This window comes from Mesocricetus auratus, unplaced genomic scaffold (assembly GCF_017639785.1).
Source record: "Mesocricetus auratus isolate SY011 unplaced genomic scaffold, BCM_Maur_2.0 Super-Scaffold_100006, whole genome shotgun sequence".
NCBI lineage: Eukaryota > Metazoa > Chordata > Mammalia > Rodentia > Cricetidae > Mesocricetus > Mesocricetus auratus.
Genome location: NW_024429190.1, coordinates 99,582,939 through 99,609,514, shown reverse-complemented (window position 1 = coordinate 99,609,514; position 26,576 = coordinate 99,582,939). Strand labels below are relative to the sequence as shown.

Below are 26,576 nucleotides of genomic sequence, written 5' to 3'. Positions count from 1 at the left end.
CATCTGCCAAGTTGACAGATTTCACGCCTCTCACTGATGCCAGTTTTACTTCTACCTACTGGCTGTGTTTCTTCTTATTCTGCTCTAACACAAGGAACGCACGAAGTACCAGAAGCCGTTACTTTTACCATTTCACTCCAGCTTCTCCTTCCTCAGGCAATAATTGGAAGCTACAGAGAAACCGTGGCCTCACAATCCAATACCACAGTTGAACTCTGCACAAAGAGTGACAGGGATGGCTCTAACCATGCGATCACGGCAATCAATCAATGTGATCGGCAGCTGGAGGAGGAGCCAGAGCGCAGCCCTAGGAAAGGCACACATTTCCTTAAGTTTCCAACAAAGCAAATGACACAGAAAAGCCTCGCCTGAATCATCTCAGCAATTCATCAAAATGTAATCTTTTAAAATAAAGACCCCGTGGGCTGGAGAGATGAGTCAGAGGTTGGGAACATGCGGTGTCTTGAAAGGACCCAAGTTTGGGTCCCAGCACCCACTTCTGCTGGATTCCTGCTCTGGATGCCACGCCTCCGGCCTTCCTGGGCAACTGTACTAACATGAACACACCCCCACACAATATTAAAAATAAAATAAAGAATCTTTAAAAAATAAAGAGCCCTCGGGACTGAAGTGGGCAATGTTGTTTTCAGAATTAGTTTTAAGACATTCAAATGATGCAACTGAGAGAAAGAAAAGGGACCAGTTTATGTTCAGATGGACAATTAATAATCCAAGTCTGTGTAAGCATGAAATCCAGGTCTGATATGTCACAGGCCCATTTAATGAATTCAGCAGCTGATGAAGATGCTTCCACACCCTTGGAAGCAAGCCAGAAGACAGCGGTTCTATGTAGAACTTCTTAACTCAGCACTCATCCATCCACCTGGGCTCATTCCCCATTGCTCACAATTTGGGTTCCCCAGGGCTTCTTCAGCATTTAACTAACTCTTTGCTGGTTGAAGGTGCTGGGACTCTTTCTCCACACATAAACTGATCCTAAGAAGAAGAAACGCTGTTAGCCACCAAGTTTCTGTTCCACAAATGCATTAACACCATTTTCACTTGGTTACAAAATCAACTCAGTTACTAGTTCTTTTCACCGCTATATTTGTTACTATTATTATTATTATATGCTAGCAATAAAAAAATCAAGATGTAAAATTTAGGGGGAACCCATCTATAATATTGGAAAAAAGGCAACAACTTTAAGAGCTTAAGACTTATGCACTAGAAATAACTTGTCCAGGATGAACTGTCCATTATAAGATGTTAGCAGGGCCCTTTATCTACCCACTAGGCATTAGTAGCCATCCCAGTTGACACAGCTGGAGACACTTATGTGTATGCATATACCCCGCGTGTGTGGGGCGCCATGGAGTCAAGAAGAGGGTATCCTATTCCCTAGAGCTAGAGTTACAGGTGGCTGTGAGCCACCAGTGTGGGCGATGGAAACGGAATTCCAGTCCTCTTCAGAAGCTCTTAGCCACTACGCCACCTCTCCAGCCCCAATAGCGCTTACTTTTTGTTCCAACAACTGGAAGCAGCCCTAGAACTAGAATTAAGTGTATGTCGAAGTTCAGCTCTAAATTTATTATTTAATAAGCAGTGTATAATAAATATGTCCATCTTGCTAGAAAGAAACCACTTTCTAGAAATAAACATGTCACATCTTTTAAGCTTTTGCATTAATCAATCCAATATCTGGTCATTCAAATATGTAACTTCTTTAAATGAGTACTAATAGGTTTTTGTATTTTCCAACACAGAACTATAATAGTAACTACTTTGAAAATGAGTTTCAGTCTCAGATTTTGTTGTTGTTGTTTTTTAAACACAGGGTTTCTCTATGTAGTCCCAGCCATCCTGGAACTTGCTTTGTAGACCAGGCTGGCCTCAAACTCAGAGATCCACCTGCTTCTGCCTCCTGAGTACTGGGATTAAATGTGAAGGCCACCATACCTGGATGTTGTATCCTTGTTTACGTCAGCTACCATAAGCACTCTCAAAGTTACTACACATCACCTACAGCGTGAACCCCCAAGGAGTCAGGCCCTAGTCTGTCCCTGTTACTCTTTGTTCTAGAGACCACTTTAATGCAAGAATGAATCACTAAATTTCTGCATTATTGTCTAACCTGAAGTCTGCCTCTCACAAAGATCTGGACTTTGGTACAGCTTCCCCTGCACTCATTTGAGAGTCTGTCCTTAAGACTGTGAAAGTCCTTACTTAAGACTCCAAAGCAGCACTAACTGCACTTTAAGACTGTGAAAGTCCTTACTTAAGACTCCAAAGCAGCACTAACTGCACTTTGGGTGGGGGGTGAAAGCATTGACTTTTTTTCTGTTGTCATCCTTATTGGGTACAAAGGAACACGAATTTAACATAAAACTGTAAAATCGAAACTAGGAATTATATCTCAAACAAGATAATGTAGATTATACACATTAACCTCACAAGCAATAAAATGGGAGTCTTTTCTAAATGTACTAGAGGGCTGAACAAACTTACCTCAGTATTAAATACAAGAGAGATGTCAAAAGAAAAAACATCAATTAAAATAATCTTCATATTTTCATCCCTGACTAAGTCATTTTCAATACACATTACATTTTCATTACAAAACAATTTCTTTCTTGCTCTTTCCAAGGTGAACACAAGTTACATAATTTAAACTTGAACCACACAGCTACTTACTGACTTTTTGTTTTTGGCTTTTCCAGACAGGGTTTCTCTGTGTAAACAGCCCTGGTTGTCCCTGAATGCACTCTGTAGACTAGGCTGGCCTTGAACTCACAAAGATCCACCTGCTTCTGCCTCCCGGGCACTGTAATTGAAGGCGTGCGCCACCACTGCCCAGCCCTTCCTAACAATTTTTAAAGCTTTTTAAAAATAGCCCTTGATCTAGCACAACATTAAGAAATTCTCTTCTAGGCCGGGCGTGGTGGCGCACACCTTTAATCCCAGCACTCGGAATGCAAAGGCAGCCTGAGTTGCATACAGATTCTGTTCTCAAAAAAAAAAAACAAAAAAACCAAACAAACCAACAACAACAGCAACACCCACCCCCCCCCATCCCCAAATCCCAACACTCTTCTGAACTTATCTCTCAGACAGGCTGCTTTAGGTCCATGTCGGTGTCTCGCACCACCAACGCCCTGCAATGCATCCCTTACCTTGTCATAAATCACTCTGATAATGAGAGAGCAGCTGGGACACGTCGCCACATCTTCTCCGTTCTCCAAATCTTCCTGTGACAGAAACCAGACAGACAGCGGACGGTCAGCACTGCCTCCCTTTCGGCATCGTCCCTCAAACCGCTCCCACGTCTCGGTGCCAGTCTCGGGCTGGGCAACAGCACCAAGAATCCCCCCAGGAGTCACCGGGAAAACCACCCGGGAGAGGAGGTTGGCTCGATCGATCGCCTCTACACGGATCCCCGGGGCACAAAACAGAAAGACATTCCCGCGAAGGCTCGTGGTGGGCGGGGCTGGGGCGTGCAGACCGAGCGCCCCCGACAGCTCGCGACGGCTTCAGGGGCGGGGATGGGGAACGGACACGTGTGGGGCCGGAGCCGCGCCCAGGGGCACCGGAAGCGAGAACGCGCAAGCTCAAGAGTCGCCAAGGGTACCTTGGTGATGGCGAAGTTATCCCCACAGGGGCAGGGGTAGAAGTAGGTCTCCGAGTCCTCGTCATACTGAAAGTCCTCGATCTCCACCTCGTCGTGAAACACAGCCATGGTGGCCGGGCCGACGCCGCATCGGTTCGCCTGACTCCGCCGGCGCCGGCGAGGCCTGGGCTTCCTGGTCCCACCCCGGGACCCGGGACGATCACTTCCGGGAGGGCGCACAGGCGATGACGTGACTCCGGCTGCCGCGGCCAAATGGGTGACCGGGTCGCGGTCGCCATGGAGACAGCCAAAGATAGGCGGGACTTACTGCTGGGAAGGCGGCGCTTCCTCCGCAGCGCTCCGCCCCCTGGGCGGCAGTGACCAATGGGATGAGGGCTCGCTCACACTGCTGCGCCGTCACTCCGGGGCCGGGGCTGCAAACGAGTAGATGCCTTTGCCGGTGGCGTCTCCTTCTCCTTCGCTGACTTCGCAGAACCTTTAAAGAGTTGGCTGGGGGCCGCCTGGTCACTGGGGCTCGGGGACTCACAGCGGGGGTCGACTCAGCGCTCCTGGAGCTGCGTTTCAGGCGACCTGGAACTCTTTCCTGCCTGCAGGTACCACGCTGCCTGTCTCGCCTGCCACCTTCAGCCTCCCTGACCTGGGTTGTAGAGGACCAAGATGTGTGAGACTGGGACAAGTTCTAGCCTTGTTTTCAGTATTCACTACAGTGACAGGTGCAGGAGCAGTGGTAACATCACTTTTAGTTATTGGGGGTTTTGGCGGGCCACCTGTGCACTAAATGTTATTCTGTTGACCCTGGGGTTCAGAACCCCATTTTATTTCTCTTTAACTCGGATTCAGAGACTGGGCGCCTTGCCCAACATTACATGCCTAGTCATAAAATGAAGGGCCTGGTTTTCTCCAAAGCCCAGGAATAAATTATTTATTTGATAAAAGGAATGATATTCCTGGCGGTATTGTCAGCATTCGGTCGCTTCCTGGAAGCTGGAAGCGAAGCGCGAATGGAAACCGCTTTGTCCTGAAAGCAGCGCTGGGCCTGTTTTGGTTACAACCCCGGACTTTGGAGCATCGCTGTATTACTAGGCAGCTACTCAGACCTCACTGGGGGAGTGCAGTGTAGTGAACAAAACCACTGGGGCCGACCAGGATCCGGAATCAGAGCCTGACTTGATGGCTCTGGGAGTTGGGAATTTACATACTTTGCTTCCTACTTCCTTTCTGTGAGAATATCCTTTAGCATTCTTTTGCGTGGGAATTTAGGAGTTCAGCAACCATGTATAGCTTATGTAGTTTATATCTCTGTAACTTATACTTAATGGTTAAGCACATACAGTTGGCATAAGTTACCAGTTTTGTGCCCATTGAGAGGGTACCACGTTTTGAAGCCCTTTTAAAGTGTGCAAACCTAAAGGCAGGGAAGTCTTTCGGGGGTAAAGTCCAGAAGTTATATTAAGCGAGTGTATGGAAAATTGTTTCAAACACTTCACTTTCTTGTTGCATAATTGGAGATCTACACAGCAATTGGGAGATACTTGGAGCCTGTTGATGGTTAACTGTAGCCTGCCTGGGCAGAGGAGGAATCCTGTGGAAGTCTTCTATCTTTATGAATACAAATACTTCCCAGGTAGCCTCTGGGACACAGGAGGGAAACTGATTTTCCAGTGTCTGTTTTTAGTTTGATAATCACGGTTGGAAACCATCTTGAGTTCTTAACGAGCCATCCTCGAGTGTGCAGAAATGGGTGCAGGTGTGGGTAGGGATATGGCTTGGCTACTGTGACCCAGGGCACACGTAAGACAGCTTCCTGTCATTGTCACCCAGCCTGCTCTCCAGGCACCATGGCCCTGGCGCTTCTAACTCCTGGGCTCGTTCCTTTCTTGGGTTTTGTTCTTGCCGAGATGTCTGCTGTGTCTGCTGCAGTGTTTTCACCCTCGAGTCTGCCGGACTGCCTCTTGGTGTCTGCTCTGCGCTCAGTGACCATCACCCTGTGACGCCACTACTCATGTCCTCCCAACACACTCACTCTTTTTTTTCTTCTGCCACCCCTGTAACCATCCCTTTAGTTATAGTCAGGACCTGTCTCTTGCGCAGCCTCAGGCTTGGCAGCAGGTGCCTTAACACACTGAGCCAGCTTGCCAGACTGCTTTAAATAAATTCTCTCTCTCTCTCTCTCTCTCTCTCTCTCTCTCTCTCTCTCTGTCCCTCTCTGTCTCTCTCCACACTGAGCTAGACTGTTTTAAATAAATTCTCTGTCTCTGTCTCTCTGTCTTTCTGTCTCTCTCTTTCACACACATACACAGAGTTTAAGGACTGGAATAAAACTTGGAAGGCAAATTGAATACCATTTTACAAAAATGCCTTCATTTGCCAGTAGGTGACACTCTTAGTCATGGTACTGTTAACAAAAGAACGGCTTTTAAAAATTAGCTTTCATGTTTTCCAGTTGAGTAGAGAAGTAGATTGTTTTAAACAGCATAGTCACTAAAGGTGTACTGTATTGTAAAAACATCTATGTTAGTAGTTGTTGTCTAGAATGTTAAGTGAAATAATGTCCACCTTTCACTGGAGGATGAACTTAAAAGCAGGGAGTTTGGCCCTAAGTGTCATATAAGTGTCATCTTTCTCGCTGTTGACTGTGATTTGCCTTCTTCAGCACAGCGGAACCATAAGGGAAACTGCCTGAGCCAGACAGGGAGGATGCAGCAGTGTGGAGGGTGTTTCATAGGATGCCAACCTAAGTCGCAGGAGTTGACTCAGGTGTGGAAGATCAGGGAGCAGCAGACGAGGGGTAGAAAGAAACGTCCAGATAGGGGGAAGGACTAATGGCAGGGAGTGAGAGTGAGGACCTCTGATTGTAATGAGGGCCCTCCCTTCAGTCGGGTGCTGGGGCTCAAACCCACGCCTGTGTGTGTGCCAAATAAACACTCTACACTGGGCTTCACACTTTATCTAAATGAGCTTTCGTGTGCAAGTTAGACTTGGTGGGGCCTTTTCTGTTTTCTTTCTTTGTACTTAACCAGATCATTGTCTCTGCTGCTGTAGGAACTTTGTGGTGTGGGAATTTCGGTGTATGGAAAACTTCTCTGTGTCCAGCTGATGTGAATCCAGAGGTCTTAGTATAGTACGGGGACCAAATTACTGTGTGAGCCAGGTGAGGACGCCCAGAATCAATCCCATGGGATTCTAAAGTAAGTTCTGCTCACTTGCTTTCAGTGACTGGCAGTCTTTCGTGGGGGAAATAGCCAATAGCATGTTTATTCTTAACTCTTTGAACTGCACCGTGACAAGAAGAAATCCATCTGTCTGACGACTACTTGGGGGGCTGTGGCTTTTGAGAAACTGATTTAAGTCACCACCTGGTGTATTAATTTATTTAGTTTTACCTCTACCTATTAGAACCTAAGCTCTCTGAAACTGTCTTCAAAGCTGCACTGCTGAGGCAAGTGTCTGCTTCAGCTTGGCCCTTAGTAGTTTTCATCAAATGAGAACGAAAACCTTCACTGTTCGCGTGAATATTCTCCTAACACTAAACTTACTACAATCAATGCTTGGGAAAGACATGCTTTATTCACATTTTATTCTCAAAGCCACTGCAGGAGAACTCACCAGTGTGGTAGTAAAGCATGGAGAATGTGGGTGTTTTAGGCTAAGAAGCCTTTTTTAAATGGCACAAGGAAGTGGTATGGGAGCCAAACAGGTGACCTGACTCCTAATCAGTACTCTACCTAATCGTCCTGTGATTTCAAATCATAAAGTGATGTTGGGGGTGATGGCACATGCTTGAAACCCCAGTACAAGGCAGGAGGAGCTTAAGTATGAGGCCACATCAGGGAACACAATGCATTGAAGGTCAGCCCAGGGAACTTAGTAAGCTTGTCTCACAAAACCAAAACAAAAGTAAAATGTGCTTTGTTTTTATCGAAGTATAACATACAGATAGAAATGTCCAGCTACAAGGATAGCTTGAAGATTTTACAAATGGACCTACCTAGTCATTCAGCATCCATATAAAGAAATTACATTGTTAACAGACTGGCTTCTAACATTATAGGTGGTTTTCTCTGTCTTGGCACACTGTGTAGTTGATGTCAAAGAATATGTGCTCTTTGGAGTCTAGCTGCTTTCATGCCATTTGATACCTGCAGCCTATAATTGAATATTACTGTGTGTAAGTGAAATGTACCCATTGTTATTGACGTTAGGCATAGTGCATGGATATGTCACACTTCATTTACTGTTATTTGTGGTCTTTTGGATAGTTGCTAGCTTGGTCTGTTATAAATAGTGGTATCTCTTTGTTTTAAATATTTAGGAACCTTAAGCTTTTATAAGTATAATTCTTAAAGGAGACTTATTTCTGTTGTTAATTATATGTTCTGTGTGGTGTGAGTGTGGAAGCCAGAGGAGTTGGATCCTTAGAGCTAGAGTTACAGGTAGATGTGAGCCATCTGATGTAGTTGCTGGGAATTGAGTTTTCTAGAAGAGTAATACATGCTCTTTGTTCTGTTTTGTTTTTTGAAACAGGGTCTATGTAACCCTGACTGTCCTGGAACTCAATGTGTAGATCAGGCTGGCCTCAAACTCAGAGTGGTAGGACTAAAGGAATGTGCTTCCATACTCAGCCCCGATCCTGAAGCAATTTTATTTAAAATTTTCAGTATATTTCTTTCATTCCTTATGAGGGAAGCTGGGGTACACATAGAAGTCAAAGGACAGCTTGTAGGAATTGATTTTCTTCCATCTACTATGTGGGCAGGTGTTTAATTTTTGTGTGTATGGATGTTTTGCCTGTGTGTATGTCTGTGTACCATGTGTTGGTACCTGCAAGGGTCAGAAGAGGGCATCAGACACCCTGGAACTGGAGTTACAGATGGTTGTGAGCTGCCACGTGGCCATTAGGAATTGAACTCAGGTCCTCTGGAAGAAGAGCCAGTGCTCTTAAGCACTGAGGCCAGTCCTTGCACCTGCCCCTAACATAGTCTGGCGTTCCTCATCTTCAATCATTTTAAATTTCAGTTACGTTTGCCCAGGAGCACCATGGCCCACGCTGTCTTTGTTCCTGGCTTGTCTCGAGGCACTACGGGAGCCATCTTCACTCAGGCTGCTCTGTGGAGGTGGACAGCCAGCCCTTTGTGTCACCTCTCTCTCAGCAGGTGAGCTGTCAGCCTTTGCTGTCCCTGGGGTTGGTTCTCGAAACCTGATCTGCTGATGGCTTGGGCGGTCCTTCAGGAGAGCCAGCATCCAGGCTCCGGTGTGCATGCCATCCGATCAGAACTCCACTCGGTGTGCAACTTAGCACTGGCAGAATGTCAGTATTTTGTAGAATTCACAGTTAATCGTATTTTTGATAGCCATGGTTTTTGGTTTTGGTTTCATTTTTTGGCAGGGGAAGGTAGTTTTAAGGTTTTATGAGAATAATGCTTACTAATCTAATTTTACCTTCTTTTAAAAAGCATAATGAAATCCAAAAGAAAAACTGATCACTTGGAGAGAACCGCAAGTGCCCTCCGACGGGAGGTCTGTATCCTTGGGGCACGGTGGGGCAGTCAGGGAGACTTTATCTTCCTGTTCTGGAATTTCCTAAGCAGAGGATATGATAACTAACTTGAAAGCAGTGGTTGAGCAGTACTAAGGTTTTCCACTAAGTTTGGCATGAGTGGGCTATTTAGAGAGAGAGCACAGCCATGACTAGCGCCCCCCTCACAGGTACAATGAGGGCGTGCTGTAGGAGAGGGAGCTCCTCACAGGACACTGAGGGCTGTAGGACAGGGAACTCCTCACAGGACACTGAGGGCTGTAGGACAGGGAACTCCTCACAGGACACTGAGCGCATGCTGTAGGACAGGGAACTCCTCATAGGACACTGAGGGCTGTAGGAGAGGGAGCTCCTCATAGGACATCGAGGGCTGTAGGAGAGGGAACTTGTAGAGCCTGCACCTTAGGAATGGCTTACCTTGTTTTCTTTTTCTTGTTCTGTCATCATGTCTCAAAGTCCTTGTTTGTCCTGCTTTAGAAACACCTCCTAGCTCGTCAGAGCAGCACTGACAGCTGAGACAGGAAGGTGGACAAGCTCCCTGTCCTTCCCCTGCAGACTGTCAATCATACTCACACTATAGAAAGCTAAGCTGCCCGCTGAAGGGTGCCGAGGCCTGGGAGATAGAGGATCCTCACCCTTCACCTCAGTGAGTAGCCCTGCTTCCACTTTAAAACACGCAGTGGGTACTTGCCTTAGCTTCTGAGTTGTTTTACACATACTCAGCTGTATTTAGCTTAGTGTTGTAAGTCTCTGTAAGCCACGAAAAAACCTGTTTTTATGCACGTCTACAGCTGTGATCAGAAATGGTATTATCGCCATAGTTTTATGTTTTAGTACCAGGAGACACTGTAACATAAAGGAATGTTAGGCCCTACTTTGAAAACTTCGTTCTCCTTTAGAGAGCTGCTTGGGGCTAAATGTGATCGTTGTTCCCCTCCATGTTGATGGGTGTCTTTCTGAGATGGAAATCTAGTTCAATAGAGTAAGTTTGTAGGAAGCTATACTTTTCCCATTGATAAGTCTGAAAATATTTCTCAACATACAAAACAAAGTGCTAATTGTGTAAATACGAAGCTTGTTAATGATCTTCATGAAAGTGAAATCCTGCTGGTCGTAAAGAAAAATGATTCTGTCGCAAACTTGTATGCATTCTTTTTGTGATATGTGTAAGTGGGTAGATAATCAGTGCTGATGTTGGAAAACTTTGTTCAAAGGTCCAGGTAGTAAGCAATTTCATCACTAAACAGCGTCTTTGAGGAGGGACACAGCCATGGAAGGATGCAAGCATATCAGGCTTGCTGTGTCCAGTCAAACATGACTCACCAAAGTGCTGAGGTTTGGCCCATAGGTTCCAGTGTTTGAATTAGAGTCACCATTTCAGGATCTCTTGGGCAGAAGTAGTGAGAGTTTGGGGGAGGTTCCTTTGACCCTAGCTTGGGACAAAGAAAGGTTAATGTCAGCTCTGATGGTGCACTTGAAAGCATAGCGTCTGGGGGCTGGAGAGATGGCTCAGCAGTGAAGAGCACTTGACTGTTCTTTCAGAGGTCCTGAGTTCAGTTCCCAGCAACCACATGGTGGCTCACAACCATCTGTAATGGAATCAGATTCCTTCCTCTGGTGTGCATGGAGACAGAGCACTCAGATATATAAAATACATGAATACATAAACCTTAAAAAAAAAAAGAAAGCATCTTATGCCCCAGAGTCAGACAATTACAGGGTTACAGTTATAGCATTGCTGTGTTTAGGGGAGGAAAAGTCTTCATTTTCAATTCCCCCTTTTATTTCTAATTTGTAATCTCCCCGACAGAATGGAAGTGGGAGTAGATAGGAGGGACTGGAGAAACTAGGTGATCTCTGGGGCCAGCACCTCAACGGTGTGCAGCATCGGGGTCACCCCAGTCCCTTCCAGCGGGTCCTCCCAGCCATGGAGCAGGGGTTGTCCTTGGACTTGGGATGAACAGATCCGCACGCCGAGCTGTGGCAGAACTGGACCAGTTCCCGTGGTCTCACCTTCCGCTCTGTAGTCTGTAGAACAAGTACAGTCGCAGCCCTAGAGTGACATCTCAGGAGGGCAGAGAAGCTGGTGTCACAGGGCACCCAGGTCTAGACACCGTGCTCAGGTGCCAGGAACTGGGCAAGTGTGTGGTGGGCTCTGTGTTACATGCAAGAGACTTGACTACTCGGGAAGTGCTGTCAGGTGATGAAGTGCTATGGTGACCTGGGTTTGGATCCTAGTTCAGTTCTTAGACAGTGGTTTTGAACTAATACAGAAACTTACTTTTTTTTAAACCAGCAAGGGAAAGAATAACAGCATTGTCTCGAGACAATGGAATATCAATGGAATGAATGAATGCACTTAAATGAGCTCAGCTCCTAGTATGTGCTGGAAGAACAGTTCCAGAGGCATTGGCTCTCCTTACCCATGGGGAGTGTAACTGTAAGCCCGTGAGAAGCGGGAAAGAAGGAGAGGACAAGGAGGGCCTGCCTGGGAGTGGGAGAAGGCGCAGTGAGCCAGTGAGGGAGAAGCACCAGGTCAGAGCACAGCAGAGGCCTGAGGAAAAGCCGCCCCACATGTCAGGGTGGAGCTGACCACACTCAGGCGGGGACCGTGACGTGTGTACCTGGGGGTCTGTCTCTGCTGCTGGACCCTGAGTGTGATTTTCAGGACATCTGCCAGCCTGGGAGAGCAGGAACCAGGTTACCTGTGGTTCAGAAGAGCAACAAGGACAGGAAGATTGTGTAGGCTGAGGAAGCTCATTGCCAAAGTAGAGGAAGGTCTGGAAGGCAAGGTTTCTCATGCTTCACAGACTTCGTAGTTTGCACCCATAAAATAAGTGAGAGGTTAGGGTGGACATACGATTCCAGTGCACCACACTATACAGGTTCTTGTCACCCACGTGATGTGCGGTGCAGCGGCATATATGATAATAAATGGATAAACTGCCATGTATGATGTAAAGTAATGCAATAAGGTAGGTAACAAGCAATATAGACTTTCTGTGGGCCAGCAGCGTTAGAAAGAAGTGCTTTTGTCTGTATTATCTGCTTTAGTGTCCCCAACAACACTCCGAGGCAGAGGTGTTACTGGTTAAAGATAGCTAGGACATTTGCCCTAGTTACATGGTGGTAGGTGGTGTTGCCAAGGTTAAATTCTGGGCTGTCTCACTGTGGAGTCCATTCTGTCAGCCGCCATCTTCTGCTTATTTCTGTAGTTTGTTTCTGAGCTGCCCAAGATAAAGCCAGTGGCATCGTGTACCATCCTGATGAGGCAGGAGGGTGGAGAAGGACTGAGTGTTAGCCAAGGCCTGACTGGCAGCTGCTGGGACGGTGCAGATCACAGGTGGGGCCCACGTCTGTAACCCTCGTGCTGGAACGGTGCAGATCACAGGTGGGGCCCACGTCTATAACCCTTGTGCTGGGTAGATGGACAGCAAGTTCCAGGCCAGCCTGTGCCATGTAGAGAGACCCTGCCTTTTATTAAAGGGTGCTGGCATTGGGGCTGTCATGGAAAATCACCCATTTGTTCTCCAAAACTGGAGGAAGGGGTTAGCAATAATGCAGAGAAAGAGAGACGAGGGATTTTACAGCAAAGGACAAAGGATGAAAATTTTAGGAGCTCTTTTGAGGCAGTGAGACTTTTCTAGTGAATTGCTAAAAGTGATCTCCCATTGAGAGTTTACCTGGAAGTCCTGTTGAAGAAAAGGCCAAAATGAGGTAGCATCAGGGTGGGAAGCTTCTAAAGCATCCCCTGGAGGGGCTGGTTGGGGCCTCCATTGAAGGGACTGCATTTGATCGGCTCCTGCCCATGGCCACAGTGGAGGTGAGCATAGGGAATTTGCGAGGAACCTGTCTGTCTTTGACTCTAGAACAGTGTTCCAGACTTAGGAGAGGAATAGGGGTATGGAACAGAGGTGGTCTAAAGGCAGTGAAGACGTTTTTACATTTGGTGGGTGCTAAGGCATGGACTACCTTCACTGACTGGTTCCTAAGCCGCCCAGTTTGGAAGTTTTCAGAAAGCAAATGCATCATTGAGAGTGGTGCTTCCCAAAACTCCCGGGAGGAAAAGGCTCTGTGGGGTTCTTGCTTTAAGCTCATGAGCTGCTTGTTTTGGGAAAATATAATTAATTAGAGAAAACTTAAATAAGTGTACAAGCACAGTACCATGGTGGCACACACCTTAATCACAGCACTCTGGAGGGAGGGCAGGTGAGTTCAAGGCCAGCCTGATCCACATAGCCCCAGGCGGGCCAGCCAGGACTACAAAGTGAGACCTGACCCACAAAACAAAGGCAGGAAGAAAGCACATGAGCACAAACCCAGCTTTCTGTGTCTTTGCTCTTTAAAAAGTGCTTGCTGCTTTCTGTGACCATCTGCTGTAATTGTGCCATGGACGCCATACTCAGAAACAGCTGTGGCCTCACCTGTGGCCTCACCTGGCCTACTAATGAAGGGGACATTAGATGCTGAGCAGGGCTACCAAGGACATCCCACCCATAGAACTCTCCAGGGTGCCTAGTCCAGCACCTGGATAGATGCTGGTTACACAGTCCCTGTAAAGGTTGATTTTCGTATTCAGAATAAAATAGTGTTGTAGGAAGTCTCAGAAAGTTCATTCTCTTACCTACCTGATGAAGGGCAGAGCAAAGCAGTGCGTTCTTTGCCTTGGGCAGTTTTCCAAACCCATGTTTCTAGTCCTGAATCTCTTTGTTGCAGGTCGTGGCTGCGGCTAAGGTGTGTGAAATTGCCCATGAGTCCCCAACGGTGAAGAGCCTCCGCTTGCTCGTCGCTGATAAAGACTTCTCCTTTAAGGCTGGCCAATGGTGAGTAGCGTTTCCGTTTTCTGTCAGATGAAAGGCATATTTTCTTCTGGAACAGACTTCTGTGGCTACCTATCCCTCAGTAGGAGAGAGGAATTCTGGGTCATTTCCGTTTGGGCATGGCCAACGTGATTCCTTTCTTGGTTGTGGCCATATCCTCCTCTGTCGTGTATGGAACCTACCATGAGTAGTCCAGTTTCAAACACAGCGAAGTGCTGGTCTGTGGGACCACAGCTTGACAGTTGTGTCTGCAGACGGGTTCAATGGAGACCCCACTGCAGTCACCTGATCTGTTCCATGCATTTCTACGCACGAGACTTTGTTCTACGAGAGGGGAGCTGAATGAAGCAATGTCATGTCTGCTGCGCGGCCTGTGTCCGAGAACGTGCGGAGGGTGTCGGGGATTGACAACACAGAGACTCGTTCAACGATATAAAGAAAACTTTAAACAGGCTCCAAAAAGGTTCAAGAAAAACTTCCTAAGAAAGGCTCCCACCAGAGAAGCTTCTGCTCTCTCCTCTACCCTGGCTGGTTCTGCTCTGACTCCAGAGGTGGATGTGTGTGGGTTTTGAAGGTGCGGTTAGTCTTTAGACAAGGTCGAGGTCAGGGCGGTTTCCGTGGGAAGGCCTTTTCCAGGAACTTATTGTATCGTTTTTAGTAAACATGTTTTTACTAAACATTGTCTTACAGCTGCCTACTCCCAGGCAGAAGGGGAAGTGGGTCTCTGCTCAAGGTCTGGTGTTCCCACAATTCACCCCTTTTTATTTTCAAATGAGGCACTCCTGGCTTAGGTCAAGTAGGGTCACCCTCCCTTTCCCGTCCTTGGGGGACCTTGAACCCCTGTCTTAGGTGGGAGGGGTCTTCCCCACAGGTTGCCCGTTGTCGGAGACACCCCAACCTTTAATCATCTGTAACCAACCTTCATGGCTATCGGGATTGCCATGGGCTAAGCTAAGCAATACTTGGTTACGGATCTCTTGCCTCTGGAACAAGGCACGTTTGAGCTCGGCATAAAGCCAGAATGCCTACTGCCACTGCCACCATTTCCAGGACCCCCATTGACATAGCACCTAACCATCACCAGATCTGGGCCATAACATTCTACCAGCCTTCATCTGTTACAAGGGTAATATGCACGTGATTTACATTCTGTTACAAGGGTAACCTGCATGTGATTTACATTTACAATTTGATAAAGTTTACAATCGTTTCAAGATCTGCTCAGGAAAGCATTTAGAAAGTGCACTTGCACAGATACATTGGGCACAATCATTGATGTTACACATGTAGCATTATGAAAAATATGAACAATAGTTGTCGCATTAGGACAAGTTGCATTTCTCCAGAAAAATACACTGGCCTAGTCGTGATTCCAGAAACAGGAACCATCAAGTCTGATATTTCAAGTGACCATGTCCTGTTCAAATACTGAAAAGAGGCTTTTGCCACTCATCATAGTCCATACCAATGTCCAAATGCTTTAAATGGGTCCTTTTTTCTCTGTTGGCTTCACGATGAAAACTCATGGGTCCGGAAGGTTGATGTAGCAGGTCTGTTGAGAAACTGGAAATCTCGAACCGACTGTTTTCTTTCTTTCTTGGGCTCTAGATTCGATGACATCAAGGGTCAGGAACACTGATTTAGGAGATCTCACTCAAACTGGCTTAGGTAGGCTCCCATGGTCTCAGGTCCAGTTTTTCTCTGCTCCATGTATCTCACTAAATGGTCTGACAGCTGCCGAAGCTTTATTCTTTTCCTGCAAGAAAACACAAACATGCCCTCGACCCCAAATTAGGGTCTTCTCCACTGTCTAGTGTATGGATGTCTCCATTTGACCTGAGCAATGGTTGCTCAAGTTCCATCATGCCAGAAACTGTCTGAAGCTCACTGGCATTCACATTATAAAATTTTTAAATGAGGAGTGTATTATTTGATGAGTCATGTGGGGACTGGGGGCATTATTCCCCCTTTTTTATTTTCTAAAAAAAAATTTTCTTTTTTGAACTGTTGAAGCTGGACCATAACAGTAGAAGGATTTGTCTACCCTCCTTGGTAAACTATTTAGGTAAATTGGGCTTACTACTTAGATTATTTGTAGATGCCCATTAAAAAGGACATATCCTTTGAATATTTCCCAAAAACTTCTAAAAATCACTCAAAGATTGTAAACTATACTGTGTCCAAATAACTTTTGAAAATTATTGGAAGTCTGTGAGCAGTCTTTCCCAATCTAACCTGTAGAGCTCTCACTAGCTGACAAGGCCTCATTTGCATCTTAAATTTTTCTGTTAAAACATTAACAGACTGGCTGGATGTTCCTTTTGGCTATATATAAAGCAATCTAGGTAGCTTCTTAACTATTTTTGAAGGGATTTAAGTATCCTTTTAATCATATAAGCAGTTCACACTCACGCATTCACAATCACATTTCATACATACTGGTGTGGCCACACCATACATTCAGAACATACATGCATCTTTCAGTCATCCTTTTTCCCTAGGTCATGATTAGTCTGTTGCAATGAAGCTCCCTTAATTGAAATCTATGTAAAAGAACAACTCCAGCCAATCCTTGAACTAAAAGGGTTAAAAAGTCCTGTATGTTCTTTATCATGCCCCCATTTGAGCTACAGTCATGGGGTACAGCTGTACCTACTCCTTGTAACTCTGTAGATGCAAGGTGGAGAGGCCAGGCTTTTGGCCAAAAGTTTTTAGAGATGACTCACAAAATAGAACTTAAATGTAAACAAAATTTTCCATTCCATATACTTTTGTCTTTTTCTTTTTCTTTTACTTAATACCAGTACCTCCTTTATTAACCGTTACCAATTTTCAATTTACCCACTTTTAATCCATCCTCCAACTGAGGGTGATCTCTCAGGTTCCCCTTTCTTTCCTGACCTTGGTGTCAGGCAAAGGCCTGGAGATTTAATCCAATCCACCCTCCAACCTAGGGTGATCTCTCAGGTTCCCCTTTCTTTCCTGACCTTGGTGTCAGGCGAAGGCCTGGAGATTTAATCCAATCCACCCCCTCAACTGAGGGCGATCTCTCAGGGTCCCCTTACTTTCCTGACCTCAGTGGATCAGGCGAAAGACTGGAGATTTTTTATTTTATTTCTTATTTTACCCTTTTTTTTTTTTTTTTTTGAGACTGGGTTTCTCTCTATCCTTTTGGAGGCTGTCCTGGAACTTGCTCTATAGACCAGGATGGCCTCATTCCTTCCTATCTCTGCCTCCTGAGTGTTGGGATTAAAGGTATATGCCACCAACACCTGGCTCTCTGAATATCATAGCAAACATCCTCCCAATCTGGGACATTTAAGCCTTCCCCAGTAATGAACCATGGGCTCCCTCGTTCAATCCATTTTAAAAAGCCTGCCATGGTTGTAGTCCCCTGTTCTTCAAGCAACTTTTTTACGTGATACTGTAATTTAAACTTCCAGGGACTATTTCCCATTGTTTCTTTTCCTATTTTCCTCCATCTGTCCCTGGCTGGCAAAAGGGACGACCCCGTCCACTTACCTCGCTTTCACGATCTCAGTGGGACCTCCAATTGTCACGTCTGCTTCTCGGCCTGTGTCCGAGAATGTGCGGAGGGTGTCGGGGATTGACAACACAGAGACTCATTCAATGATATAAAGAAAACTTTAAACAGGCTCCAAAAAAGTTCAAGAAAACCTCCTAAGAAAAGCTCCCACCAGAGAAGCTTCTGCTCTCTCCTCTACCCTGGCTGGTTCTGCTCTGACACCAGAGGTGGATGTGTGTGGGTTTTTGAAGGTGCGGTTAGTCTTTAGACAAGGTCGAGGTCAGGGCGGTTTCCGTGGGAAGGCCTTTTCCAGGAACTTATTGTATCGTTTTTAGTAAACATGTTTTTACTAAACATTGTCTTACAGCTGCCTACTCCCAGGCAGAAGGGGAAGTGGGTCTCTGCTCAAGGTCTGGTGTTCCCACAAAGCAAGGGCGTTAGCCTATGCTCAGAGACCCCTTGCCCGAGTGCGGCAATTAAAGGCGTGCACACCACACCTGGATACCTTATCTTTTTGAGAAGAGTCTCTCATTGAACCTAGCACTGAAGTTGATTCAAAACAAAACAAAACAAAGCAAACAAAAAACTGATGAGGAAGGATGTTAAGCCAACTTTGTATTCTTGGAATTTTTCTTTTCTTTAAATGGATAGTGGTCTATAGCAATAGTTCTCAACCTGTGGGTCATGACTTCTTTTGGAGTTGAATGACCCTTTAACAGGGATCTCCTAAGAACATCAAAAAACACATATAAATGATTTATAGCAGTAGTAAAAATAAATTTATGAAGCAGCAACAGAATAATTTTATGATTGAGGTCACCATGACATGAGGAACTGTGTTAAAGGGTCGCGGTGTTAGGAAGGTTGGGAACCACTGGTGTAGTTTTCTTTCAGTGTCTTTGAATATCAAGGTGCTCCCAGCATCACTAGAGGAAGTTCTAGTGTCTTTGCTCTCTTGTTTGGGGTAGTTTCTGAAGGACTGATGTCTTTGTTCTCTTGTTTGGGGTAGTTTCTGAAGGACTGGTGTCTTTGCTCTCTTGTTTGGGGTAGTTTCTGAAGGACTAGTGATAAGTATACTTCAGGTGTGTGCTGCAGCTCACCAGTGATGCCGTCTGGAGCAGAATTCTTCTTTGTGAAGTTGTATTAATTCAGTCCTTGGAGTTTATATAGATCTGACCAGGTTTTTCCGTTTCTTCTTGTGCCATTTTTTGTAGTTGATGTCTTTTTAGTAATATATGAGATTCATCTAAATGAAATAGCTTTTAGCATAATAGTTCTTTATAAAATTCCTCAGGAGAATTCTTTTTATTTTGTAAGATTGGTTATGATTGTCCCTTCTTTTATTGAGTTAGTAGTTTATATTTCCTTAGTCTAACTAAAATCTTGTTGGCTTGTTTCTTTTGCCTGATGGTGACAATGTTCTTAGTTACTGCAACAGTGATGGTTTATTTGTCTGTCCTTTTAGGGTTGATTTCTTTATTCCAGGAGTCTCAGTTGTTGGTGGATTTTCAATTTGCTCCAGTCCCCAACTGCTACAACAAGAAAGAATAATAGAATTAGCAGTCAAATACACAAACCACCCTCCTGCTGTCTGGGTTCACAATAAGGTAAGCAACTGCCTTTAAAAACAAAGAAAAGCATTTTTTAAATGTATTTAATTTTATGGGTGTGAATATTTTACCTGCATGTTTGTTTGTGCACCTTGTGCATGTTTCTCTCTGTCACCATGGTTGTGGGTCACCATGTGGATGTTTGGACCCGAACCTGAGGCCTCTGTAAGAGGGGCAAGTGCTCTGAACAGCTAAGCATGTCTCCAGCCCCTCAGCTTTTAAAGTTGGAGATCTGAGCATCTCCATCTGCCCATGTTAAACGTGTGTTCAGCTCATTTAGTTCACTTGTAGCCAGGACCTGCAGGAATAGGAAATACTTGAAAGTAGAGAAAGAGTTATACTTGGCACCAAGAGGAAGAACTATAAAGGAAAAATAAGATATGTTAAAGTTAGCCAAGATTAAACTTCTCCGCAAGAGACTGGTAACAGAATTACAGATAAAGTACGGCTGGGAAACGGGAATTAAAAGATGTTGACCTTCGGCAGCTGGACATGGTGGGATGCACACGGGGCCCTGTTGCCTACGCTGCTCTGCCCAGTGGGAGCTGCCAGCAGCTGCTGTGAAGCCAGTGTTGTCCTGGAGACATTTTCAGGGCTCCTTTCCTCCTGAGCTACTCTGGTCGAGCTGTTAGTGTGGACGGTTAGCAGCAGGCTGCTCGGATGACAAGGGACAACGTGCTTAAAGTCTTTGATTTTATGGGCTTTGACAGAGCAGGGAGTTCCTGACAGCTGTTACATGTTGCGCTCCAGCTGCTGAGGGAAGGTTGCTGATTTCGCATGTGGAAAGTCAGTGCTCAGATTTAGTCTGTGCTCTGAGGAAGACAAGGTCCTTTTGCCTGCTTGCGTATTAGCGTGTGTAGTGACTTTCGTGCTGGTGCTCTACTAGAAGTTTCTACTTATCAACAAAAGACGAAGGTGACTTTGTTCATACGTAGTTCTCGTTGCTACACAACCCTGGAGAAGCATAAAGGAAGCACAATTCTTTCTTTTTTCTCGGCTTCTTTTGCTCCTGGGTTCTCCTGACAGAAGAGAGAAGTGTGTCTGCAGGTGAGCGGGGCTGCAGCAAGGGCAGAGCCTCCAGGTTTTGGATTCTACTCTTAGGGCTTGAGAGGAAGGAGCATTTTTAAGCACTGAAGTCGTCAGTGCAGCCATGCCTAGAGTTAACTTCTTCTGACCCAGCGCCCCCTCACTGCCAACACTTTCTGTCAGAAGGAAAGCCCACGTAGTGTCATGTAACACTCTCTACGTATTTAACATAGTCAAGGTTGGGTGTTTAACATAGTCAAGGATTTCCATTTATTTAACTGCTCTTTACCAATAGGGGACTTACTTTATGAATCAAGGCGTTTTGTTCTTGGGTTTTTTTTCTAAGTTGTAGAACCTTGAATTAAATCCCATCAAAAAGTGTCTGCTGATCCCCTGGTATGTGTGATGTCAAGGACGGAATGCCAAGGCTCCGGCCCTCCAAAAGCTTGTACTATGTTACTACCTCTAAGTCTGTTGATTTGTGCCAGGAACTTGCAATGAGTCAAAGCTGTGCTTTCTATGCAAATGGCTGAATTCCTGGACCCTGGTTTTAGAGGGAGGCAAGAAGGAGGCAGACGTACCCAGCACTGCCTTCTGTAAGAGCCACAGTCATCCAGACATCTTTTCATATAGAACTCAGTGCTAGCAGGAATCCCCTGCCCTCCGAGGAAAATCACATAAAATTGAAAAAACACCCAAAACTCAAATTCTCTAGCAGAAATACAAAGGAGGAATAAAGGGAGGAAAGGGACCCAAAGTCAAAGAATATCTATTTTTAACACTCAAGTTTGGGCATGTGGAAACCACAAGACAGAGGGAAGCAGTCCGAGGACTTCTGTGAAAACAGCACGGTGCAGCTGTGTGGTTGACAGAAGGACACTCATGTCACCACCCAGATTGTGGTCTTCCAGAACTGTGAACACAGCCAGCTATAGTCTGCACACTTGTCACATTCTGGAAAATTAAGGGGAATTAGATTTGTGCAAAGCTGTCTCGGAGTTTATTTGTAAGATGAGTCACGCTCAGATTCATCTTGATTGTGGGCTTGATGGGGAAGAGAGTACAAGATTAGTTAGTAAGGCTCACCTCTGTATGTGTTGGGTGAGGCCATTTCCAGAGAGGAATAATCAAGGATGGAATATACTCCCTGAACGTGGGGGCAGCACCATCCGTGGGCTGGGGCGGGCCAGAGCAAACAAAAGGAGGGGAAGGAGAAAACCCGCACAGGGTTTCTGTGCTTCCTGGCCGCCACACACTGAGCAGGTGGCTTCTGTGTGTCCTTAGCAGCCTGCTCTGTCCTCCCCGCAGCCCAGGTCTCAGTCACTACAAACCAGCTTTTGTCTGCAAGTAGCCTGTGCGTCACTCAGGGTCATGCTGACAGTCCTGTGCATTGCAGCAGTGTCACACAGATAAGCTAGCACCCTGAATCCTAAAGAGGCCTCATTTGTGCCCTGTGCAAATTTCAGGGTTCTGCATATTCCCACAGCATCTGATTCCGAACTACCAGTGAAGAATAGCACACACGGTTCCTGCAGATTTAACCATAGGTTCAGTGGGAGCCAGATCCAGACAGCCCCCAGTTATGTGGAACATCTAGCCCTCTCCAAATGCCATGGGTTTCCAGAACACCCCGTTAGAGACACTGTTGGCCGATTGGGAACCAGTGTGCAATCCCTCTGGAGGCCATTGTGTTAGGTGACCTCACCAAATACAGGCACACAGGCCAGTGTCAGACTCGGCCTGCATGCACAGCCTCGTGCTGCTTTCCTGGCTACTAGCGGAGAAGTAGGCTGGTACCACCGTGCCCGTGAGAGCCTGCACCACTAGATGAGAAGGGAGCCCGCTTCCCAGCTCCATGACACACCTGTCCCACCCTGCCTTTGCCAGCCTGGGCCAGACCATGGAGCAGGACTCTGAGGGATGCGTACCCAGAGGCTGCCCTGCCCGGTCCATTGCCGGTTTTTGGCTGCTCACGTGAAGTTAATGGCAAAATTTCTGAAGCAAGTCGTCCTTTCTTAATGCCAGAATGGCTGTCGTGTGAGTCATAAAGTTGGGATAGCGAGCAGCCTACATGCTGGACAAGTAGAATCAAGGCCCAAGGCTCTGGGAGAATTGGAAACAAGTTGTGCAGACAGTCCTAAATACTGGAAGGAGGCAGGTCAGCCTGACGTCACTTAAGTAGCACCTGTGGGCTGAGACTTGTGCTGCACCAGACCAAAGGATCTTTCCTTTCTTGCTTCAGTGCACACTTGGCTCGGAAGTGGCCCTCAGAGTGGGTGGAGAGTTCTTCTTTGACCCTCAGCCCACAGACGCCCCTCGAAACCTCGTGTTGATTGCTGGAGGGGTCGGGATTAACCCCCTGCTTTCCATCCTGCGCCACTCAGCAGATCTCCACCGAGACCAGGCAAACAAAAGGAGTAGCTATGAGACAGGAACAGTAAAACTGTTCTACAGTGCGAAGAACACCAGCGAGCTCCTGTTCAAGGTAAGGAGGGAGACATGTTCACGGGTGCAGTGAGCCAGGGTGAGACGCTGTGTAGAGCATAAACCACAGGTGGGACAGATGGGGACAGAGGGGACACTAAAGCTTAAGGATACAGATGAGATCGCAGGACAGGAGGAGAGACGTGTGTGTGTGTGGGGGGGGTGTGATCAACCAAAATAAAGTGTGTATAAAATGCCATAACGAAACCCATTACTTTGTGTGCTAAGTAAACAATGAAGACTCATACAAGCATATAGGACAAGAAAGAAGCGAAACTACTCAGGGTTTGAATGGGGATAAAGAGAGAAGGATGGGGTAAAAATAGCCAAAGTGCGTGATATACTTCAGTGACAATGTCTCTATGAAGTCCCTCACTAAATAATGAATATATGCCAACACAAGTAAATAAACGTGAAGTAAATGGGAAAAGTTTTTCTTCTATAGGTTCAGATTTATCTGCAAAAGTTCCAGTAAAAGGCTTCGCAAGGCTTACTCAAATGAGAATTAACTGACACATTTCACCCGGAACAGTTAATCTTTCCAGTTAAGTGAAGGATAAGAGGAGCCTTGGTGGGCATCTTAGTTATTTTTCTATTGCTATGATATAACACTATGGCCAAGGCAGCTTATAAAAGAAAGCATTTAACATGGATTCTGGTTTCAGGGGGTTAGAGTCCATGAGTGTCAGGGCAGCAGGCAGGCAGACATGGTGCTGAAGCAGTAGCCAAACCCAGAGGGTTAACTAGGAATAGAATTAGTCTTCTAAAACCTCAAAGCCCACCCAATGAGCACCGCCTCTCTCAAGGCCTTACTTCCAGTCCTTCCCAGACAGCTCCTCCGACTGGGAACCAAGTATTCAAACTGTGGGCCTGGGAGGTCATTCCTATTCAAATCACCACTGTGGGACAGAAAAGTCACTGGGGCCAGGCATGGTGTCTCACACCTGTAATCCCAGCACTTGACATGAAAGCCTGGAAGATCAGGCATTCGTGGCCAACCCCAGCTATATACAAGTTCAGGGCCAGCCTGGACTACATGAGACTGTCTCAAAAGACAGAGGTTGGTGACAGTAATGGTGGAGGAGGAGGTCGTGGTGGTGGCGGTGGTGGTGGTGTTCTGAGACATTGGCCCTTACTGGCCCGGAACTTGCTGTGCAGACCAGACTGGCTTGAACTCTTGGACCCACCTGTCTCTGACTGCCAGTGCTGATGTAAAGACGCTCTGCCACCATTACCCAGCTGTGGTCTAACTTTTTTTTAAATTGTAGTTTGACCTAATTTGTTTTGACATTTCAGAAAAATATCCTCGATTTAGTAAATGAATTTCCTGAGAAGATTACTTGCAGTTTGCATGTTACAAAACAGACGACACAAATCAGTGCAGAACTGAAGCCATACATCACAGGTGAGTCGTCTGAAGAGATTTTGACTAACTGCAAAGCTATTGGATAGACGAGCCAATTGGTTAAACATAGATGTTTTACTGTTAGGAGTGACCTCTGGGAATGTCATTCCCGGGGGAATTGAGACAGTTCATATAGAAATACTTACTTGGATTTACTTATTATAGATAGGTTTCTACTGCCCATATTAAAATTGTATTTTCACAATTCTTAGTAGGCCTATAGTATACAAACAAATTATACTCCTGCTTTGGATGAATCGGTCCCATTTGCCATTAATAGTTACTTAAATTACTCAGTTTCTCTGTTTGGAAGGAGTCCTTAAAGTTTTTTATTTACTTTTTGTTTGTTTTAGTGTTTTTGAGACAAGCTCTTACTGTGTAGTCTTGGCTGGCCTGGAATTTATGAAGATCCACCTGCCTCTCCCCACTCCAAATGCTGAGATTAAAGGTTTGAGACACCACACCTAGCTAAAGTTATCTTAAATTACTGGGGGGGGGGGCGCACATGTGCATGCCTGTTTATAGGTTTGTATGACAATCAGAGGACATTTAACATTTGGGGGTCAGTGCTCTGTTTGCATCTGTGTATGGATCAAGCTCAGGTCATCAGACTTGGTAGAAGCACCTTACCGAGGGAGCCATCATACCATCCTGAAAGGATTTTTCTTTTTTTAAAATAAAATGGCCATTTCCTTTGCTGAAGGCAGTTTTTATCTCTATAACGGCAAGTAATGTGGGCCCTTTCTAAAGAGAAGCTGATGACAAAGCCTTCTGCGATACTTGCTATAGGTCTGAGAATCCTGGAGAGACCAGGCTCAGGGTGCTGCAGTGAACTCTGTGGTATAGGGCAGGCTCTGCAGGTGAACTCTGTGGTATAGGGCAGGCTCACGGTGCTGCAGTGAACTCTGCCACCGGCTGTGGTAGGTCAAGATGCAAACATGCCTAGCCTGATTGGTGTTTCTTCTATTTTTTGGTAGAAGGAAGAATAACGGAGAAGGAGATAAGTGAGCACGTGTCAGCAGAGACTCTGTTCTATATCTGTGGCCCACCTCCGATGACGGACTTTTTCTCTAAGCAGTTGGAAGACAGCCACGTTCCCAAGGAACACATTTGCTTTGAGAAGTGGTGGTAGGGATGAGGCTCAGAAGACCTGAGAGCCACTCAGGAGAGTGAGACTCTGTTTTGGGTTTGTGGATTTGCCTCCATCTGAGCTATTTTTTATTAAATCTGTGAATTAAGTGTGCAGCCCAAGACTAAAAGAAAACCCAGCAACAGATGAACACAGTAAAGTTCCTGAGGACTTCATTGGTCAAGCTATCTTTGACTATCTTGATTTTTCTTCATTAATACCTAGTTAATTATCTCCTGATAGTCCATTGCCATAGAGTTTCCAACCCCTGAGAAAAGGCCATAGGCTCAATCCAACTATAATGAAAAGACTTATTGATTAGCTGCTAGCAGGCTGTTGGTCTCTGAGCCAAATTTGAGATTGCCATAAAGAAGTATGGGGAAGAGTTGGGTTATTGTTGTTGTTTTTAAAGACAAAACCCACATGACGACCTTCAATATCTACACAAGCAAAAACTGGTCTTTTCTACAATCTTTGGGTATCTGTGTAAACCAGTTACAGAAGCTTAAAAAAAAGGAGTTGCCATATCATAACAAGTAGATGGTCATGGCTGTATAATTCTGGGTGGGGCCACTGAGCCAGGTTGTTTTCTGGGAACCATCTTGTCTAGGGCAAGCAGTCATTAGGTACTAACATGGAGACCCAGCGCAGAGTGGTTTCTCTGAATGACCTTTACACCATTTTTCTTTGTCATTAGGGGAAAAAGTGGCCTACGTAAATTAATTAAGGGAAAATGTTGGTTTTGTATGAATTATATGCTTTAAATTATTGGATAGAGATAAGTCTAATATTTAGTGTATTTATAACTTTGAGTATCTTCTTAATTTTAGTTGAAAAGTCTTCATGTGTAATGTTTTGGTTTTCTTTTAGTTTGGATGGCCTGTAGCCCCATGTGAACCCCAAGCATCAGGAAGTAAAAAAAAATCAAGCAAACAGCTTTAGGGGATTGAATGTCCATTATGTTTTCCTTCTTGGCAGATTGAATGTCCATTATGTTTTCCTTCTTGGTGTTGACTACCCTGAACAACTATTATCATTAGTTCTTCTATAATGAAACCTTTCTGTGCCCTGTCCCCTACCTTACCTGAGGAGCTTCTGGGGCAAAGGTGCTGGTGACTGCTCTTTCAGCGCCTGGGCTGGCTAGCTGTGGAGATGTTCTTAGGATTGGCTGAGGGTGTGGAGCCATTTCCACGTCCTGCTTGTCTGCTTTTTATGTCTCCCCTTTTAAGCATTGTTTCTGGTCCCAGCTGGTAGGTTACACATATGCACTGGATGATGGACAGAAAGCTCCTAATGTTTCACTCTGTCCAAATCTGGATCCCCAGGGGGATGGAAAGTGATGGACGCTCATCCCAGGCTGCTCTGATGAAACTGCCATGGGCCCAAGACTTTTTTCTTCAATCAGCGTATGA

General features: G+C 45.7%; 2 protein-coding genes across 4 annotated transcripts; one reads left to right on the top strand and one right to left on the bottom strand.

Annotated features, from left to right (window-relative positions):
* Positions 1 to 626: 626 nt before the first annotated feature.
* Dph3 (diphthamide biosynthesis 3) lies at positions 627 to 3,844 on the bottom strand. Its single transcript, XM_005077662.4, has 3 exons — positions 3,629 to 3,844; positions 3,174 to 3,248; positions 627 to 996 (listed from the first exon to the last, which is right to left on the bottom strand). The coding sequence occupies exons 1-3, from the start codon at positions 3,734 to 3,736 to the stop codon at positions 931 to 933; spliced, it is 249 nt and encodes an 82-aa protein (XP_005077719.1). The 5' UTR covers positions 3,737 to 3,844; the 3' UTR covers positions 627 to 930.
* Positions 3,845 to 3,919: 75 nt separating this feature from the next.
* On the top strand, positions 3,920 to 26,097 carry Oxnad1 (oxidoreductase NAD binding domain containing 1). Of its 3 annotated transcripts, none has more exons than XM_013118770.3 (9): positions 3,920 to 4,221; positions 6,671 to 6,779; positions 8,645 to 8,781; positions 9,082 to 9,145; positions 13,881 to 13,987; positions 18,976 to 19,117; positions 22,389 to 22,631; positions 23,927 to 24,035; positions 25,013 to 26,097. In XM_013118770.3, exons 3-9 carry the CDS (start codon positions 8,666 to 8,668, stop codon positions 25,165 to 25,167), a joined length of 936 nt encoding a protein of 311 aa, XP_012974224.1. In that variant the 5' UTR covers positions 3,920 to 4,221; positions 6,671 to 6,779; positions 8,645 to 8,665; the 3' UTR covers positions 25,168 to 26,097. The 3 variants fall into 3 exon arrangements, with proteins under 3 accessions (XP_012974224.1, XP_012974223.1, XP_005077718.1); XM_013118769.3 differs by having other exon boundaries at positions 6,671 to 6,816; XM_005077661.4 differs by lacking the exon at positions 6,671 to 6,779.
* The last annotated feature ends 479 nt before the right edge of the window (positions 26,098 to 26,576 follow it).